Genomic DNA, 21,464 nt, shown 5'->3' with positions numbered 1-21,464 from the left:
TTTATTTGCATTGTGATATTTTAGAAAAATGAAATTGCTTTATGATTAAAAATAGAAAGCAGTAAATAGATAGTGGAACGCAATTCTTCTTTTTGATTATGTCGATGTATCAAAAAAATGCCACGAAAATTTCTTAACCATCCCTAGAAATCGTACTCGAAACATCAACGACATCCGCGTGATATGATGCTAATAATACTCTTGTAATACGAATGGAACGGTGAGAATTTTTTTTGAAGCTGAACGCTCGAGATTATTTATAACTAAAAAATTTTTCATATTTGTGTCACAAATCATCAATTAATATATATATATATATATATATATATATATATATATATATATATAATCTTCTTTAATATATATCAATTATTAATATAATATTTTTCTCTTTTGATAATATAATATTTAATGAAATATAAATCTCTCTTTATATAGTACTAATTATATAGTAAAACTAGATATAAATGGTTTTAACGAACATCAAGTCAAGAATTGTTAAACTATTAAAGAAATTAATTAAATTTTCGAATCAATTCATAATCCTAAAATGCTGCAAATGCGACAACCATTTCCGCACACATCTGAATTTGCAATTATTATAAATAAACTCATCGTCAATCATAAACGGATATTATGCTTTAATTAATTGTACCATAACGTTGGATGTATATATAATTTACCGGTATTATAATATTATTCATATCGAGCTTTGTGTCATCCGACGTAATCCAATGTATGGCGCGCGTTTCAAAGTTAGTAATGTTGTAACGTGTCGATGCGAAAGTTGGTCGTTTCCCGTAAAATCGACGTTTTACCTTGAATGTCCCTTTTATCGCTCGGCAAAGCCGGGCTACGCATCTTCTTCAAATTCGACACATCCATTTTGCCGCTCGTGTGATAGAATCGAGACGCGGTTCTATGATTCGCGGAATGACAGCTCGGCAAGAATGCGCCCGGTCATCGTGATGTGATATAAAATCCGAACCGGCAACCATGACGAGGGGAATCCACTAGGTTGAGAAGTGAACAGTCGTGGTATGTGACTTATCGATCGAACATCGCCGAGGTGCAGCTTCGTCGTTTTTCACTGCGCCTCCTTTATGCAGATGATGCATCGATGCGTCTTGCAAATCGGGAAGGGATGCTCGCCGTTAAAAACTGCTATTTATCAAAAAACATAAAGAGAATGGTGCGAATGATCGAACGCTGTGCGAATTTAAAATATGAAAATGTTTTATAAAACATGTACCGCGAACGCTAAAATATTACAAAGCCCGGTTGTAAAAAATGAATAAATATTGTTCATCCTGCAATTATAAATGTATGAAATAGATTGTATTTTTGCATGAATATCCACAAATGGATACGAACGTTTCCAGTTCTCATCAGGCATGACTATTATAAAATCGCTCGTAAGTAATCGGTCGTATTTTATCAATTATCGATGCTTTTAATCGAACGCCGTTGCAACAGCAATAACGCCGTTATCGGTGGCTCACCATCAATTTTTTTCAACTTAATCACGCACCTTTTATTACATCGCGATATGGCTTTATCGAGCAGTTCGGCGCAACACGTGTAAACTCGCGTAAACGAGCACTCGACGATTAAAACTGTCTCTCACCGATTTATTTCTCCCTCACGTCGCTGTTTTATGTTTGTGTGTGTGTGTTTCGCCGCGTCCTATAAAATTTCCGTTCGCTCTTCGTGGCACAAAATCTCTTCAAATCGCCATGAATTTATACAAGCAAGAGCGTCATCACCATAGCATATTGTCATTCTTTCCAAGCTCTTTAAATTCTCTACAAGGTATCTTTAATGTTTACATTTTTTTATCTTATTTTTTATTTTTGAAAATTCTTCCCTGCATCATTATATTTATCGCAAAATAACTTTCTGTTTACAGAAGCGCGAGCCAGAATAAGCGGTCCATCAGATATCTACGTGAAAACCGGAAGCCTTTTGACATTGACATGTCTAATGTCGCAAGGTCCTCACGATCTGGGGACGGTAGCCTGGTTTCGGGGCAGTCAGGCGGTAGTGACGTCACCGCGATCAGAAAATGACATCGAGGCGGAACCACGCATAACCGTCGAGACGGAATGGAGTGACGCTCTCACATCGAGGTATGAATAAATCGCTTAATTATATCTAAAAATCAATTATATCTAAAAAACATTTTTTCTTTAATAAGTCATTCGTTGCTTTTATTATTAACCGATTTTAATGCGAGATATAATTTGCTAGTATAATTTAATCGGTATAATATTTTTTTCTATAATAGCTATGTAAGCATTAAATAAATGTTCATGTATATGATAATCACTCTCGCGAGATGTAGAGAGAAAAGCGAGGGTAGGTATACATTTTAAATAACTAATTTTTTAAATATCAAAAACTCAGTTTATGCGAAACTCTCGTTTGCGTGCTATGGAACGAAACGGAAAAAAAAACTTGTCACGCTTGTCGCACACCCAGAGTCATCATTTCCGCACGGAGCAAACTCTCATAAACGTGCACGCTCGCATGTGATATTGTTATACGAAGTGCTATTTAATTTTTTACACTGGCTCCAGTCGGGCACAAGAGTACGTCGAGTAAATAAAAAATGAAAATTGCGCGCGCGTGCCATATATTTGTGGCGCTTACATTTTAACGCAGTTTAAATATTTCAATTTTTGTCGCAACATTCCCGCAGCGCATTTTAAAAACTGGTTCCTATGTACAATACGACCGAGTGCGTGTCACTCTAAACGACATGCACCGCAATTTCGTAAAATTGTTCGTTCAAGGGCTTGGTGTGATAATAAGTTCATGCGACAGTGAAGTAAATTCGATCAACGAGCAGTTGGAGAATATCACATATACTGTTAAAGTATTAATCCTATTCCGTTATTATTTTTTTTTTTTCTTTTCGCGAGCTGATTACACGTGGCAAATATTCGGAATTAATTTCAGCCGTATTCTTCTTCTTTTCGTTCAAGTGCTCTTTCCCTTTTTCCCCTCGTAAGTTCCTTCGTTGAATCGTCCATCGCGTGTACAATATTTCATCGCACACGGTGTACCATATCTTTTTCGAGTCGCCGCCAGCGAAATAAATAAATGGCGCTCCGCTTATCCCCCCCCCCCTCCTCCCTTCGCGTCCAGAGGAAATAATGAGAAATAATGGCGCGCTGGGTGGTTGTCCCGCCGGTCCTACACGTCGTCCTGACTCTTTGAAAAACTGATCCTATGCTCAAATTAATTTATTTCGCGATACCTGCGGCTCTACGGAACCGCCTTAAAAATACACAATATGCATATTGTCAACGTATTCACAGGTAATAGCGGTGACAAAATATTTACTTCATCATAATTAACGCTTAACGATATGATAAATGATAATTTATTTTAGATATTTAGATACGGATATTGCTATTTCAAATCTATTTAAATATATATAAATTCATTTTTTTATAATTTCAGTATTTTTATAGATATCATTAAATATGAAAATTATTCAACATGCAAAATGTACTTTTCTCGAAACGTACTCTTCATAAGATACAAATATTTCCCCCCCCCCAAAAAAAAAATGTATAAAATTACATAATGACAGTAATAGGCTTGTATAAAATTATGTATTAATGATAATTAAGCGTAGACACAAATAATCAAATTGCGTATCGCTGGTGCGTTACACGCCCGTTTATTCGCCTCATCCTTATTTGGGATAAAAATTATTCGAATGAAGGATCAGCTAATTTGCAAGGGTCAGGACGCCGTGGCGTCGCACGCTTGTGACGTCTGATTATTCTAATTGTTCGGGGCAGCGTCGAGACAAACAAGGCCCTTTGTCACGTGGCCCGCACACCGTGAAGACGCATCGGACATGCCCCGCATTTCGGGCGAGCTGGCTGTTTAGTCGGGCCGCTTATACGTGTCGGGCCAAATATTGCGCCGTCGCCGCCGTTGTGTCCGTCGCGCGTCCCTTTTTGGACGTGATTGACGATTGTCACGACGACGACCGCGTTATATACATCGCGCCGACAAATTTACGAGGCCCGCGGCTCAAGAAGCGAATTAATTGCCGCGCAGCTGCCTGGCCCGCGACTTCCGTCGTGCACACGTCCGCTCTCTGTAAATCTGACAGAGCTGTCTGAAAGTAACGCGGTCACAGTCGAAATATTCCCACGGAGATGTCACACGGTTGTCAGTGAATTTTCATGTATGAGCATATATTCATTCACAATAGGCATAATCAGAGTCAAAGTAGTTGAGAAAATCTTCTTCGATCAGCACATTCTTGCGGTAATCACGCATGTGTCTAAATATTATATTATCTCGCGGAAAACATTCTTGTAATCATTGAAATTAATGTTTTGAAATTAATTTATTTTTTATGCAAATTAAAAAAAGGCTTAAAAATTTTAAAAGAATAAAACTTCGTAAATTTTTGTTCCAAAAATGATACAAAAGATTTATCTAAGCATTATATCATCCGCAGTAATTGCCACATAATATATATCAGGACGTAAATATAATACATTATTCTCTTTTATAAAGAGATCGAGATATTCAATTTTCGCGTTAAGCGCGAGAGCTAATCTACGAGGTCGATTTTCAAATCCGAGAGTCCCGCGCGTATAAATCGCCCGAGCCTTCGATAATGCGCAACCGGATATCGTTTTATTCCGTCACATTCCGAGATTACCTTCCCTTCCGTCCCTGAACCAACGTGGTATTTTCGATGTCGAGAAGCTTAGTCTCCGGCGTCGCTATACGTTTTCATTATCCCGGCACTCCATCGGATCTGTTATAAGCCGTCGCGCAATAATTATTTCGCGAAACATTTGGTTCACGCGAATGCGGTAACCGCATATGCGGGACAGCATTACGTAACCTTAAGCGGCTATTATTGGTCCCACGAGTGCGATGCATTACGACGTTACACGATGAAGCTAACTACTGAAATACGGGAAGTAAATGAGTAATCGATAATCTATTGGGAGCAGCGCAACTTCTTCGCGTGACGTTATACATCGTGTAATGGATGCCCTGTCGTGTGGCCACCGATCTATATACAGATCCGGCAAAACTATATACCTCTACTTATCTTAGCGCTTCTTATCTAGAAACGACAATTATTGCACGCAAACATAAAAGAGAGAGAGAGAGACCAGAGAAAATAATTATCGAAATGCAGTTGAAGTACATATTCTCTCCTAATCGATAAACTGTTGGAGATTAATTGAAACTTTTCATAAGAAACTTTTATCTCTTTCTCTTTGCTAGTAAAAGATACCGAGCAAGACGCGTTAAGGTAAACTTCTTCAACACTTTTTTTCGTAGTAATGTTTGGATTGAAAGTTTGGCAAAAATAACTATTGAATTCAAAACCGTAAAAATGGCAGAAAACTTTCAAATAACTTTTTTTATTCGTTTAACAGTATCGCGGAAAAATTCCCTCTTCATACGAATCATTCATAAGATGTTCAAACTACTTTTACAGTTAGTTTCCCGTTAAATTGACCCGACTGATTAACTTTTACGCGATCAACTTTATCTCCCTTGATTTATTAACGTGTTTTCATGTCGAATCGGAAACGTTTCTCTGTGTGTCGCATTTGAAACCAATTTAATGTCCATATTTGAGCACTTGTGCTTTTACCGCACCTGCAAAAACTTTCGGATACGCGATACGCCTCGAGAATTCGAACCCATGCTCCGATTTCTATACCTATCGGTCTGATCAAATCGATTTACTGCATAACGGTAACGAGTGTCGAGCAAATAGAATGGAAAACGGACAGAAAAAAAAGAAACATTCCGTTTCCTGTTCCTCGATTATTACAGTCGAATGAATTGGCTCGAAATTTGATCGGACGTGATGTAAACCGAACGAGAAAAAGAGACTGCTATTATATAATACGGCTGTAAAAATTCAGATCATTTAGACGTTTGCGACAAGCGAAATATCGTAAGATTTCAATGATAAAATTAAAAATTAATTAAATTATAAATTAAATTATAAATAATAAATTAAAAATTAAAAATTAATTTTATAATGATTCTATCGTAATCATTAAATTAATAATAACTATTTTATAATACAATGTCTCATAATAGTTAGTATATATATATATATATATATATATATATATATATATTGCGTTAAAAGTTGCTGACGATCATGTTTCATAATTTTTTTTTGCATCTGAAGATATTTTCAGATTTTATTCTGTTTGAGTTAATGTTCTATGTAATTTTATTTTTGGGATACGCAAATTTTATATGTATTTATTATTGCATACCTTCATCGTTTGTGTATGATCGCCAACTATAATAGAAATACCTACATTAGATTGCGTAACACAATGCAATTTGCATTTCACGAATATCTTCGACAAAAGTATGCACGATGCATTACGCAGAGAGCAGGTCGGGTAATTGGATCGCTGCCGTTAGTAACGTCGTTGGATAATTATCACTGAAATAACGATACTTTATTGTTAGTTGCATCATTAGTTATTTTATATGATCCTGTACTTTATATTGTCCTGACGAAACTATATCCCATTAACGTGTACGGCATAAGAACGATTTTGTGGAACGCATACACGGCGCGATAACGATCTCGTTGTAAATTATGAATGCATTTGAAAATTCCACAGAAGTATGAAATTTTTTCATGCTAATTATAAAATAAAAAAGCGTACTAATTTGAAACGTTATGTATGAAAGTTTTTCTGTCAGTTTGCATTTAATTCTAAATGTATTATATCGAATTCGTACTACATCAAAAATATTCATATCTGCGTTAATTTTACTCATCATACTTTACGTTTTTAATTTTTTAATAATCATGTTTTTATATTTTCATGAGTCTTCATGAAATTTTTTTTTTTCGATAACGTATGCGAGAAAAAGGAGATGCTCACAGAGCAAGCTTCAAAGGGCTTTCATATTTGGCTTCTTTAACAATCAAGTAGTAATTTTCTGGCTACGTAAACATTACTCGTCTCTTTATTATACTTTTTCTTGACATAGACTAATTTTTTCTTTATTTTAATATAAATTACATTTTTAAAATAAATCCACATGTGCATCATAAAAATAAACTTCATAAAAAAATGAAATTAAAAATTAAGTTATTTTACCTAGATACCTAAATATTTACTACTAAAACACACACAGAATTAATCTACAACGTCTATGAAAAGAATATATCGGAAAATACAAGTAGCCATTGTTCAAATATTTTTTCCTTTGAAAACATTTGTATTTAATTGAAGTAGCGCAATGTTTAGCCCGAAAAAAATTTCAAGTTTTGAAATATCTTTATATCGCATTTATCATGATTGACTTAAATATTTAACGCACACATTACGATTGCAAATATCAAATACGCACAAAGCGATTTACATGATACATGTACAATTTATGATAATGATAAATTATTACCTTTTGTGTGTGTGGCAGATTGAGGATCACGTATTTGAAACCCGGTGATTCCGGAAACTACAGTTGCGTTCCTACCGTGGCGGAGAGAGCGAGTGTCAACGTACACGTGATCAATGGTAAGTCTGTCAGAAATGCCATAACTGATCCACGCGATAAGATAATCCCTATACACGTCGATCACTTATCCCCCAGGGGGATTGCTACGTTACATATATACCCGGCCTTTATTTATCACAGTGCATTAACTCTTTCACGCATGGAATATTCCTTTGCTGACGATTTAATCTTCTCGCACGCGTGCTCGCAGAAAATTAAAATTAAAGCGATCCGGCTAGAAGGGCCGGAAAATCCAGTAAAGTAAATTTTAATTCACGATCGCTATTACATTCGTGTAACATCATCGCAATCTATCTATCAATTGGATTCAATAATAAATCGCGTTTTTTATTTCATAGATTTGAAAGCAAATTTTATTTTAGATTTTCTTTTTTTTTTTTTACTGTTCCCTTTTTGTATTAAAGCCACAGAAATTACGAAAAAGAATTGAAAAAAAATTAGTTAAAAAATTTATAGAATATTTAAATTATATCAGATGTCGATTATAATTTAACGTGAGTTTTACTTATTTTAATAAAAATATTTTATCATATATTTGTAAATTTATTAGCGATGAACATGTGCAATTATATCGCAAAAGAAATCGAAGATTTTTATTTTATTCTGGAAAAGCAGATAATTTAATAGATGCGTGAATCATACACGAGGCACATTATCGACTTTATTGTCTGGCATAGCTCTGTGTTTTTCGCTAGAATTTTTCCGCCTTACGACTGACTGATAACGTATAGAAATAGCTCGATATCGCCAACGGCGCTGCGTTTTCTGCTCGGATCCACGAAAAAGCGTAATATCCAGTGGAAGAAAGATTCGCAAAGATGAAAGGCAGAACGTGCAAGCCGCTTGAAAGGCGCAGGGTATATTGTGGTGATCTCGTAAGTGATCGAACTCGAATTACAGTCGACCACAAGAAAACCCCACCGGGTATTCGCAACTCTCGTTCAACTCCGTGGTTAAGAAAATAACAATCAATTATAATTATCAATAGCATGATATTTGGTCTTATTGGGAGACCATTGTTTGTTACCAATAATTTTGTATTCTTTCAATCTAAATTTTTAGACGCTTACGTAATTATTTGAAAATTTCCATAAATTTTACATAAAACAATGAATTAATAATTGTATAATTAAATATAAATACTGTGTTTTAGAGAATGTAAAACGTTGTAAAGAAAACTAAATTTTTTATATTTTTTTGTTATATTTATAATGCTATCATATCTGCTTTTTCATATTAACATAATTTCAAATTCATTTTCTTATAATTAGTTTTTGTCGAATAAGTAAGGTAATTAACTATTGAAAAGGATTTCTGAAAAATTATCATTTGACATATATATATCGGGATAAGAATTTTCATCAAATCGATGTATAGTTTAGCAATAAAAAATGTAAATAAAAAAATGAAGGAGAGATTGCGATAAAGTAGGCATATAATTCTTTTTAGGGAGTTAGACCAGTTATGCTTGATATATCATATTACCGCCGACTATTATCTTTCTTTTGTTATACTGGCTTTACTGAAACATAATTCAATTAACCCATCCAACTTTTACCCGTCTTTTCAACGATAGTACGATTTTGTTCAACTGTAGATATTTCCAAAGGAAACTGCTCTCGAGTCGCAGGGCACGTACCGTGTGTGCAGATATTTTTCCGTAATGAGCCACCAACGTGCTCGGTGATTATTTTGTCTTTTATTGTAAATTTCCAAAAGGTCGGAATTCTCTTTTTTAATGCTATGTGAAATGCGGTTTCGCCAGCTGCATTTAAAGCGGATAACGTTAAATAACGAAAACGCGATTAATTTTGCTAATATATATTTAAAATTGTATTGCGTCAAAAGACTTACGTTTCCTCTCAATGATAATTAATACGACAATTGAAATAAAATATTAACAAAGATATTAATCATAATAATCAAGCGATATGCATATATAATAAATCGTATTAATGAGATAGCATAATGAGATAGAGAATATGAAATATACAGTGCTATATGCATCAGAAATTTATTTGTCCTTTTCAAGAATTATTTTTAAAAAATTGCAAAATTGCAATCTAATTACTGAACGAGTCATAAAGATATTATACGGCAATCTCATATATTCTGTTTCGAATGCACCGCGCGGCTATGCACGGCAATCGGAAATTTACGGCATTGCCGACTCGTTAAACAAACGTATTTCAACGGGCACTACTCGAAATGACCAAAACCACGCGTGTTTTACATTAATGCGAGCGTAATTAATGCGCCGACATCTTTGTTGCGCGCGCTCGTAATCTCAGAGATGCAATATATAAATCGTTTTGCCTAGACCACTATAACATCTATGGTTTGCGAAAAAATTCAAAATATTCTTTTTATTTTTATTAATTCTATTTATAAATTTTATATTGTGTAACACAAAAAACATTTCAACTCGTAAAATGGAAAAATCAAAATCAAATCATACAAATCAAAATCAAATCATACAAATCAAAATCGAAGAATACAATATTAGTTTACCAATCTGTATGTAATTTATACTCGATTGCCAATGTTTAGTAGCAATGATGATTTTCTTTAGCAATTTTCAACTAATTTCAACTTGTAACAACACATACAATATACATATTTTTTCAAGCTGATAGAACTTTTAAATCTTATTCTATCTATTAAAAAGATAAGATATTTATATTGCTTACTTAGATGTATGTGAATTGAAAAATAGATATTTATAAAATATTTTGCAGCTGCATTTTAGCCCATTTTGCAAACGTCTAATTGAGGATCGCTGCTTTTCGCGATATAACGTGCGTACAATTTTCTACACATGTGTGGCACTAGATGAGCTCTTAGATGCACGTATGCGTTTTACCAGATTATTCATGCAAAAAAAAAAAGAGAATAATAACCCCCTTTTTGCATTTCACTTGTCTGTGCAGTTGAACGTGAATTATATGTACTCGTTAAATCTCTCGTATTTGCACCTTTATTCGCAGGATGAAAATTTTTATCGTGCGATTTTTATTGCGCATTGAATATTTTATGCGAGCATAATAGCATTCACTGGTTTCAATTGATTCCTGCTAAAATTTTACCACTTCATTTTTAATCTCAACTATGAATAAATTTTAAATATAGTTGAAGAGCTTATATAATTGGAATGAAATAAAATAATATTTCATTCTTTTGTTAATGTGTTATTTTAAATATTTTTATAAGCTTGATCAATATTATATATAAAAAGATTAACCATTTAGTATAAAAAAAAATTGTATTTGTCTTTACATGCAATTACATGCAACATTACATATTTTTTTTTACGTTTCTTTTAATGCTCCTTAGATTTACAAGAAAATGCTCTTATCAAATATCTATAATGGAAACTTTAATTTACAATTAAAATTTTGTCATCGTTACGAATGAGGTATGTAATTATTTGAGTCCTTAAAATTTTGGAATTTCCCGAAATATGAATATAACTGAGTTTTCCTGAAGATTATTTTTGTTTTCTAGTCATATATCGCGCGAATTTATGCGAAATGTGTTGCGCGTTTAATGATTTTTACGTAAAAACGACAGCTGCTGCTTCGAGATTAGCATGAAATGTATGTTCAATTATATGAAAATTTACGAATGTACCACGCCCGCACGGAATAATTCGCGAATTTATTCGAACATTATAAGATGCATTCAGGATGCAAACGCATCAAGTTTGTTGACATGATAAATAATTAGATGTGCAATGAGAGGAAAATTGCATTGTGGTTATTATTATCGCGGGCGGCTTTTTTTATTGGACATAATTGATTTTTTCGATAAAAGCGATAACCGTAAATATACTCGTCGCATTTGAAAACGCTAGTTCAGCGTCTTAGCAATATGCAAGTTCAAGATAGATAATATCGTTTAAATATACAAATATAGAATCGCAAATGATAATTTAATTAACTTTGTTATTCTGATATAGAGAATGATATAGAGAATCTCTCTTTTTAATATTTATTATATAAAAATCTTACATAAAATAATGCATTTATTTTTGTAACATTACATAAAAACAACATAAAAACGTGTAAATTTCGAGTCGGTCATAATAATAAATTATATACTTTGTTTTGTAAATTGGCAAACGATAATGGAACTTTCTGATATACGTGATGATACAGCGAAATAATGATATCCATTCTGCAATCGCTCGATTGTCCAATCGATTTTTGATGTGCTTGATAATTTTCATCGACACGAAAGTTAATTAGTTCAGGCAGAGTCGATTGAAGCGGCTCCCGTTACGGAGCAAAATTCTTTAATTACTCGCGCGAGCGACAGATTAGCGGATCAACAGATTCTCGATTTGATATACTCGTACGTTTTGTGATTACAAATATCGGCCGTCGATCGAAAATTGTCATCCAATGTCCATCCATCGAGTATGTCAATTCATCGAACGGACCTTTTATTGCTCGTTCTATTTCGTATAATTATCGATCATTTCGATCACGTCAAACGCATAATATTTTAACGATACGCACGCGGACGAAAAGTATGCAAATAAATTCGATTCACGTTAAAATGAAGAAATTTCGTTCTAGCCGATGTAAATTGCTTTTTTACGAAAACGATGCAATTGTAGACTGTCTGAGAAAATTATCTTTGAACAAATATATTATGTGTGGGATGGGTTATTAACAAGCGCGGGAACTTTACTTAATTATATTACATGCGTCTAGAGAAATTATTTATGCGTTTATGATTAACTCGAGCATTCGCGCTTGTTGGCAGAAAAGTGTTTTTGTGACGAATGACAAGTGAAGAAAAAAAGCAGGATAATCTCAATTTTTTGATGGAATTACTTTAGCTTGACGTAATTTCTTCACGGAATATACATGTGACATAATTGAATGGAGTTTCGTGTGCTACGTGCACAAACGCCATGTGAACGCCGTATCCGTCGCGTTAACTTCCGTAAATTTAGATTATCCGGATTATATGGCCTGACGCGTCCAACACACGCCCTCGGTTCCTCTTCGGTCGACAAACTTATCGCGAATACAGTGCGAGTGTCGTGCGCGATTGACTGTCGACTGCTTTTGAATTGGCGCACAATAGACGGTTAATTGCCTTCGTTAGCGTTAAGACGAAAATGGATATGGTAGAAGAATTCTCGATGAAAGATTTTCTTATCTAACTTTAAATTTTTTTTCTATAAAAATTTATAGAAAATTCGAGATAATGAAAAGGAAAATATGCATCAATAGCAGATAAAAGTGCGAAACTTTTATAAGAACAAATTAAAAGTTTTTCTGTCTTGCCAATTACAAGTTGAAAGTTGCGCGTAATTTGTATGTACTTTGAGCTGAGAGGAAGAGCTTGCAGCTTAAAAATGTGCAAAATTTGTATCCTTGTATCTTTTTGAAAAGATTTCACATTTTTATTTATGTAGTTTGTTCATATAGTCGCTTCGTCATTTTCTATCAATATTCTCAATTAGAATTACTTATTGCAAGCATTATAGCGTATTAAAATCGCATAATAGGTCCAAATGACTCCACCACTAATTGCAAATGTTGTTGGTATCTGTTACAGTTTGAGAACTCTTGGCTCACTACCGCCATTAAGTATATACATATACCATCGAATCGAGACGGTAATAGGTTTTCCACAATTCGCTCGCACCTCGTGTAACAAACGCCACAATGGGCCGTGTACGGGCATAATACAAGCCCACAGAGTTGCCGTATCTTGAATAATAATGACTTTTGTAATTGGAACTTGAAGTCCGACACTCACCAAACGAATAAATGCAACCACACCAATGATACCCGTTTCCAGTTCAATTTCATCGTATATCAAAGCACAGAAATTCGAATCGAGAATATAGATATGCGTTTCCTCGTTACACAATTGCGATCGTAAAAAAAAAATTATTATAAATGAGCAAGATAATTGAATCATTAATATCTCTTTTTTATGCGAATTTTTTTTATCAAAAATTGAAAATATATTCTGACAATTAAAATTTCAAAAGTAGAATCTCAATTTTATTATATCTTGATTTTTAAATGTCTATCAATTTCCTGCTTATTATTACTACTTTGAGTCGTTTGATAATTAAAGAATATAAAAAAATATCGCATAAGTGTGCGTTTGTGGATTTTTATTTAGAAAAAAGACCGCTTGATCGAAAAATTTGTGACTGAAAAGAATGTTAAGATCCTACACACATAGTCTGTCGACATGTGATTTGATGAATCAACGTTACGTGTGTTTACACGTTGCGGATACCACATTCGGATCTACTGTGACGTTTAAGCGACAGTACAATCTGTCGTGCATTATACATATCCGATAATCCGCCAGTGACGATAAACTGAAATCCGGACCGCAAACGACTGCGTCAAAGTCGCGCGACAACGCCAGACAGTTGTCACCCACGTGAGCCGCCAATGTTTGCATTTAACAGTGTGAAATCATTGATACAATCATTACATTCAGCCATTAGCACATGCGAACGATTATGCTGTGACAATGCGACAAGCGCATATTCTCTCGATAATATCGTGCAATTATCGCGTACAAACTTTGCAGATAACGGATTATCAAAGTTATAAATTAAAAATATAAATTGAAAATATATAAAGAAAATCAAAATAAAAAGAATAATAACAGAAAATATGTAAAAAAATTCTAAAGAATTTTTTTTAATTTTATGATATATTTATATAAAATGTGTTCACATTATATATAAGAAATAATGATTGATCAATTAGTTCGAAGAATGTTTCACCTCTCTTTCATGTTAAATTCTTTCTAAATAAAATAAAATTATATAACCGTTCTTTATGTTTACAATTTTCGTAATCAATAAAAAAACTTTTTATTAATTTTATTACATCATTAATTCCGATATGAAAAATATTGCTGCACTTAATCAACCATTTCGAATTATACATCTCAATTAACACACTAATTATTTTATTGCACTGTAAGAATAGACATTTTTTTCCACCACCTCGTATGAATAGATGTCCTCTTGCTATCATAGCTTGTTTCTAAACAAGCTTTTAATCTTTTAGAAACCCCTCACGGCGAAGCGACTCACCAAACAAGTCGATGAAGAGAGAGAGAATACTCGCTAATTTCTCCGGCTAATTAGTTTATCGTGCGGCTTTCCCGTTTTAGGTTTCGTCGTAATTTACTGCACGTCCGTATCGCTAGACGTCTTTCGCGCATCACGCTTCCTGCGCTGCATATGTAAATGCGAGAATCAACGCCACAGAACGCGCCCACGTGGGGGATCGGACCGGACGGCTAATGGGATTTCGCGTTACGCGAGGAAGCGGTCACTTGATGATGCACGGCGATCTACCGGCGAATATTATTTCTTTTTTTATTCTTTCCCTGGCTGTCCACTTCTGTTACAGAGCTCGTACCGAGTCTCCCAAGTCTCTCAATAATTAGATTGCGTAATAAACGAGCGTTGCTCGCGTAGCTCCCGCGAGGACAAATATAATTAACAATGGAGGCAATGGTGTTACCTTCTTCTTGAATCCATTTCCCGGTAATTTTATCTCGGGGCAAAGATTCTGGGATGTATGTGAGTAACGCGTTGCGGAAAATTAAAGGAAAATTAATTTGCGCAGACATCGTAATAAATCTACGTCTCCGAACAAAAGTTTATAATAATTTTAATTATTACTATTTTTTATTTCACTTTTGTTATGTCTTTCTCTTTTTTTTTTTCTCTCACTTTATACTCACTTAACATCTTTTCCATCTGAAAATCGAAACGGAAGCAGGATACATTCTAACCAGGAAATTAATTTTTGATATTAAAAGTTACAATTATTATGCGATGTGCAACGAGGTAATAGCAGTGCCTTAAACGCAATAATTATTTCCCACTCCAGTCAATACTATTATATCCTCCTTTCCCGGTCTCGCGAACTCATTTAAGGTCCGATAGTTTCATTGTGACAGTCGTACGCCAATCCGTGAGATTTCTATTTCAGAGGCGCACGAAATTTTCAGCCATTACGAAGGGAAATTATAGCTATTATAATAATGACGCGTTTAATGAGAGAACAAAGGATGAAAATCGCGCACTTGCAGCGGAAGAGCGAATCGAGAAAAATTATCGTCGACGAAAGGGCGAATTATTTTAATTATCTTGTACTGCCCCATCGAAGAGATATACAAAAACGATGATCTGTTTTTATTCGACACTGTGAATACTCTCTCTTTTCGCGAAAAAAGTTTTAATCGAGTCGCGCGTGAGAATCTGCATCTCTTTTTTTCTTCATCCGCGCTTCTCTTCCGCGTAATTTTTATTCCTTTCCCTCGGCCAGCGCGACACCCATTTATCTCGCCTTCTTGATTTATTTTTCTACGTTAAAGCAGATTAAAATCGTATACCGCGTAGACGGGTTGGCTTACTGCGAAAGGGAAAAAGCGTGGCCAGTACTCGCGCGTTTCGCCTCGCGGGATTAACCGTGAGGGCGTGCGCGAGATCGCGCAGGATAATCGCAGATAATAGTAGTATATTAGGCATGATATCGCGCCAAACACTACCAGCAATATTGCCAAGTCAAATCACCGACACCTTATAAAAGACACACACGCAACTTGAACGTACGAAATGAAAATAGATAAAAGTCAACGGAGCAGAGCGCGTTCTTTATACTCAAACTTCCTTCTTCTAAAAGACGAGCGTATTTCGCGAGACATGTACGCACCTACAAACACAGCCAAATGACGTAAGTCGTCGATTCAACTTGCAATTTTATGTATATATATATATATATATATATATATATATATATATATATTCGATTAGAATTTTATTCAACTTCGGTTGCTATTGTGTCGTCGTGTTCTTTCATTTACGTGCCGGAGAAAAGCACCTGACGCGACTACAGACTTTTCGAAGGGCGCTTAAATAGATAGCTTGAGGCGCGTCGATGGACATTTTCTCGTGATGACGAATCGCGCCGCGAAGATCGACAATGAATAATGACACGTCGAAATAAAAAAAAAAAATCGCTTGGTACGATTCGACGTACGATGTATCTATTTTCTTTCGACCATATCTTCAGCTTAAAGTCGAATATTAATTTTGGGCAGAAAGCATTTTTCTCATCCCTATCTTCGAATCGACGTGTCTAATCAGTCACTCAGACATTCACCGCGTGAGTGCCACCACAGCATCTCTACCGTGCATCACAATCACCGTCATCATCACCGCCACTTCCGTTCCCCCGATGTGGCAGCGTACTAGAGTCTCTCTAACTCATATCCGCGAGGCACTTCGCCAGGCGCCACTTCCTGCTGATTTTGCATACCGCATCTCGCTAGTGCATCAGTGCGCTATGTGTCATGACCGCCGCGAGCATAGCCAGCGTTTAACCCCCTCTTGTTAAGTATGTATTACACAAGAGCGTTATTACCAAGCCTCTTATAATGCTACCTATCTAGGGTTTAACTTGGGAATAGAGAAGAGTATCTCTCACATATCTTCTCTCTTCTTTTTTTACAAGATTTTTATGAGAATAAAAATTATCTAAAAATAGATGAAGCAATAGAGAAATATTTCAAAAACCTGTAGCGCTCCATAGCATATATATTAACTATTTGCGAAGGATCTCTAAAGTTTCTTAAATCTTTTATTTCTCATAAGAAAGTTATTTATCTCGATAATTTTATCTATTGACGGGCGAAAAATCTGCAAGCCTGCGATTTATGTTTATGGCCGTATTCAATAAAGTGTAATAGCTTATTGAGTAACTATCGTAACGCGCGGATGAGTTTCGCGATAAAAGAGGGAATCTAAAAGATAAAAGGCGAATATATTTACGATGGACGTGGACTTTTCGTGGTATTTCAATGGTAATGCATACAGAGTATCGGGATGCGTCTCGAAATCCCGCAGCTACTTGTAATTCGAGGCGTTGTATACATCTAGCTTTTGGGTATCCGATATTCTCCAAGTACTCGAAATACTTCCGATATCAGAAACGCCTTGAGGCTTTTGCATCAGTTGAAACTCACCGGTCTGACGTATCGTTGCGGTCAGTCAACAAAATATATTCATGCGGAATATATTGCTTACTTTCCCTCCGCCTGCGCTTTACGTAATACGTAAAATATTGCTTGCTGTCTTCTTTTCAGCGTTTGCTGACGGGGCTGATGGAAACTCGGGCAGCTTTAGCTTTACGATAAAAAAATATTTATGGATTATATAAATATATCATCGATAAAAATATCATCTCATATTTTTTTTTGCATATGTGTCAAGCGTGAAAGTAGAAAAAGAGGGAAGCTTGATTTATTTATTCATTAAATAACTTTCTCTTCCTTCGGGGCAATTAAAAATATATATGAAACGTAAATAAAATCATCAACATTTAAACGCTCAGAATATCTCACCACATGCTACAAGAAAAATGTGCGAACGATTAAAAGATCCATTTTCGCAGAATCGAATGAGACAAGCGTTCTAGTGCATTAAACTCTTATATATTTTTTAATCTCGGAGCCGCGAAGTGTAGATCTTTATGAATATTCGCTCGTAGGAACAATGGAGAGAACGCGGGTGAGGAGATAATGGAATGTGTAAATGGAATAAAATTTTCATTTTATTACCGAGCTGAGTTCTGCAACGCTCCGTCACAGCTACAAAGAAACCGCTCGGCGAAATTTGTCCTGGAATGTATGCGCGTCTCGAAAAGCGCGCGACACTCACTTAAGCAAATTATCTTTCGTTTAATTAAAGCCTTATCCCGCAACTAAGATATATAACGTCGCTGCCGGACATGCTAACATATCCCGCACGGAACGAGATGTTCTCGCGCAAACTTCAAGAAGCCAGGGCATAGCCAGGACGACGTTAATAACATTTTTCTGAAATCTCGTAAAATAATTCTCGGTTGAAATTAATTATACTTCTCTAACGTGTAATGCGACTAGATTGCGGCGTGGTACGTTCTTTCGTATCTGCTTCGCTTCCATCGCTTTTTCGCGAGAGAGAGAGAGTTAAAAAAAATTTTAATTCAAATCTTGCGAAATTACTTAATTCTTGATCTCTCCATTTATACAGCGCTAACTTTGAGATAAGTAATTATTGTATTGTCGCAATACCGTCTTCGTCAAAATGAATACGCTATTTTTTTTTAAGTATATTTAAAGTAAAAGATATTTTTATTTAAACTTTATCATTTTCTAGTAAAAGCACAGCTATCATGTGTATAATTATGGTCGCAATTAAAGTATCACTATTTTTAAATCACATAATGAAAGTCTGTTTTTATCAAAAGACATGTCTTTAAATAATATTAAAGAATTATTTATTTATCAGAATTCTATCTTTGTCTGTATGCACATGTAAATCTTCATCATTATTAGTAAATAGGGAAAACAATATTACACAATGCATTTTCATATTGATATTATTCACATTGTTTATAATTGATTGTTATTAATTAATATCATAAAATTGATAACACAAATATAGATATTGGATCAATATATCCATTTTTATTTAAATCAGATTAGAAATCAATATTGCATTAGTAAAACTTGTCGATATCTTAATTCCTAAAAAAAAAAATCAAGATAAGAATAACGATATTTTTCATGCACAATTTAAGATATTGATACATATCTTGCTGACAGAATATCATTATCGCATCAAATCGAATCAATTTCGCAACCGCAACATAAAATGTGATTATATATTACTTATTGTTTGCAAAATATGTATCCGCAATATTCGTCAGATGATACCAAAAAATGCAATTTCGCAGATCTTTTTTGAAAACTCGGTCACTCTATACGGTTTGCGCGCGCTGCGTAGTTGAATTTTAACGCATTTGGAAAAAAAAAAAAGAAGAAAGAACTCACACGTGATCGCTTGCAAATATATTCACTCGATGGTTTCGCAATCCTCGTGGACGAACGACCGCACTCTGGACGAGCTTTAGCATCTGTTCGGTTGTGACGCAACGCATCACCGAATGGAGAGAAAACCCGATGCTTCTCCCTCCTGTGAAAGATTCACTCGAAATGGACGAAATTGCGCCGTAGCGCACACGAAACGGAACGGTTCGCGACGATTTTATTACACGGCACTAAAGTCCGATAGATTACCTTTACAAAGTTACCGATCGAAACCGGTATCCTTTACAACGCGAATAGCGAACCACCCTAAAAGCATGACGGTCTAGTTGCGACATTAATTCCTTGCGATATTGAAAAAGCTAGTAACTAATCTTTTACAGACAAATTAAAAATCTTCTTATTTTTTTTTTTTTAAATTATACATGAAAAAGTTTATAATTTAGAAAGAATAACCACATATTTTTATTACTTGTGGAATAATGCAAACAATGTGGATAAATGTAAATGTGTAAAATTAGGTTTCGCGGGAGCGTACAGGATTATTTTAACTCTCAAAGTGCATCAAAGGATTAATTTTACAGTCGCTCTCGTGAACTCGTACATTTAGTTAATCCATGAAAAGTCTGTTCGCTTCACAAAAGGCGTTGATTCGCGCCGCAAAGGTAATTTTGAGATTTGTCTCAGAAATTACGCAGCGAAAGAGGAAGGATTCGACGATTCGCTAAAATGGTTGGGACAAATTTAGCGAAAAATTGCGACCGGCTGTTATGGCACAGCCGCGACGGAGAAAACTCGCTTCGGAAACTTTGACTTGCGCTAATTTCGCCGATGATCCTGACGAAGCTAAACTCGTCGCACGGTGGAAACTTTTTCCACCGAAAAGACAATCTTGCAGCTACCATTAATCGAACTGAGGGAAATGTGAGATCCTTCGATCCCTTAACTCGATTGAAATAGAGAAACATGTTAAGGTACATCCCGCGATGTCGCAATTTTAAAGATTAAAAAAAAATGAGAATATTAAATACGAAGAAATATTTTTAAAAAAATCGAATATATATACTCAAGCACAGGGATTTCAACAATGAGGAATAATTCACATCAAGATGGAGGAACTTCCAAGATATGTAAGATATTTCAATTATATAATACGATGCCCGAGGGCCACCTAAAAACATTCAAAAGATCGGACAGCGTTAATTTCGTAGCCGCTCGCATAATTGGTTCAGACGCGGAACAGACAGAACGGAAAGGAGGCGACGGCGGAGGAAAGTAAAGGACGAAATTCCACGTGGAAATGGCTCCCGTTAGAAGAACGCAGAACAAAAACGAATAAATTCTGTGTACGACTCGCAGGATTCTACCGTGCAGAATTTCTCTTCAAAAGACATCTTTCCTTCTCTTTCTCCCAATCTCTCTCTACGTGCTCGCCTCGTCTACTCTTGTCTACTGATTTGATTTCGATATCTCACTGTTGAGCCTCCTGTCCCCTCCCGGGAGTTCGCCCGCGTCTCCAGGTGTTTGTTTTCTACGAGAGGAAAAGAAATGATGGCAAAATCGCTGCACCCTTTGTGTCTCCTCCCGTAGATTATAGAAACGAAATTACGCGTCGACTTGCCCCACCCATATAATCTAATACTTCAATTTTGTCAAGTGTCTGTCGTAATACGCTTCCGTCGTTAAAGTACATTAGGCAATTAGTAGTTTGATGCAATAATATCTTATTTTTATTGACTTATTTCGCATTTATTGCATTCAAAAGAATTACTATTATCTGATCTTGTGTTTTATAAGAATTCTAAAGATCAATTGCTGGAACCATTATTTTACTTGTGCTCGTACAATGTATCAAAATAAATTGACAGATATCTTAATAAGCTTTAAAAAATTACACGAAAGAAGAGAAATATTTATGTTCTACAGATCTTATGCATTTTTAGAAGCTTTATTTTTTATACTTACTACGCGAAAAAGTTTCGCAAAAGCTGTAAGCTTCTCAGACCGCAATGAGCGCCTTG

The 21,464-nt window shown here is 35.1% G+C and overlaps 1 protein-coding gene across 1 annotated transcript in view; it reads left to right on the top strand.

The window, feature by feature from the left end:
• The window catches only part of LOC126851581 (zwei Ig domain protein zig-8), a 281,824-nt gene that overhangs the window by 242,924 nt on the left and 17,436 nt on the right, over window positions 1–21,464 (top strand). The window contains exons 4-5 of the mRNA XM_050595691.1: window positions 1,910–2,129; window positions 7,465–7,562. Coding sequence (XP_050451648.1) covers window positions 1,910–2,129; window positions 7,465–7,562 — 318 coding nt within the window. The remainder of the gene's footprint in view (window positions 1–1,909; window positions 2,130–7,464; window positions 7,563–21,464) is intronic.

This window comes from Cataglyphis hispanica, chromosome 8 (genome assembly GCF_021464435.1).
Source record: "Cataglyphis hispanica isolate Lineage 1 chromosome 8, ULB_Chis1_1.0, whole genome shotgun sequence".
Classification (NCBI taxonomy): Eukaryota; Metazoa; Arthropoda; class Insecta; order Hymenoptera; family Formicidae; genus Cataglyphis; species Cataglyphis hispanica.
Note: the sequence above shows the minus strand (reverse complement) of the source record. Positions and strands in the feature narration are given on the sequence as shown.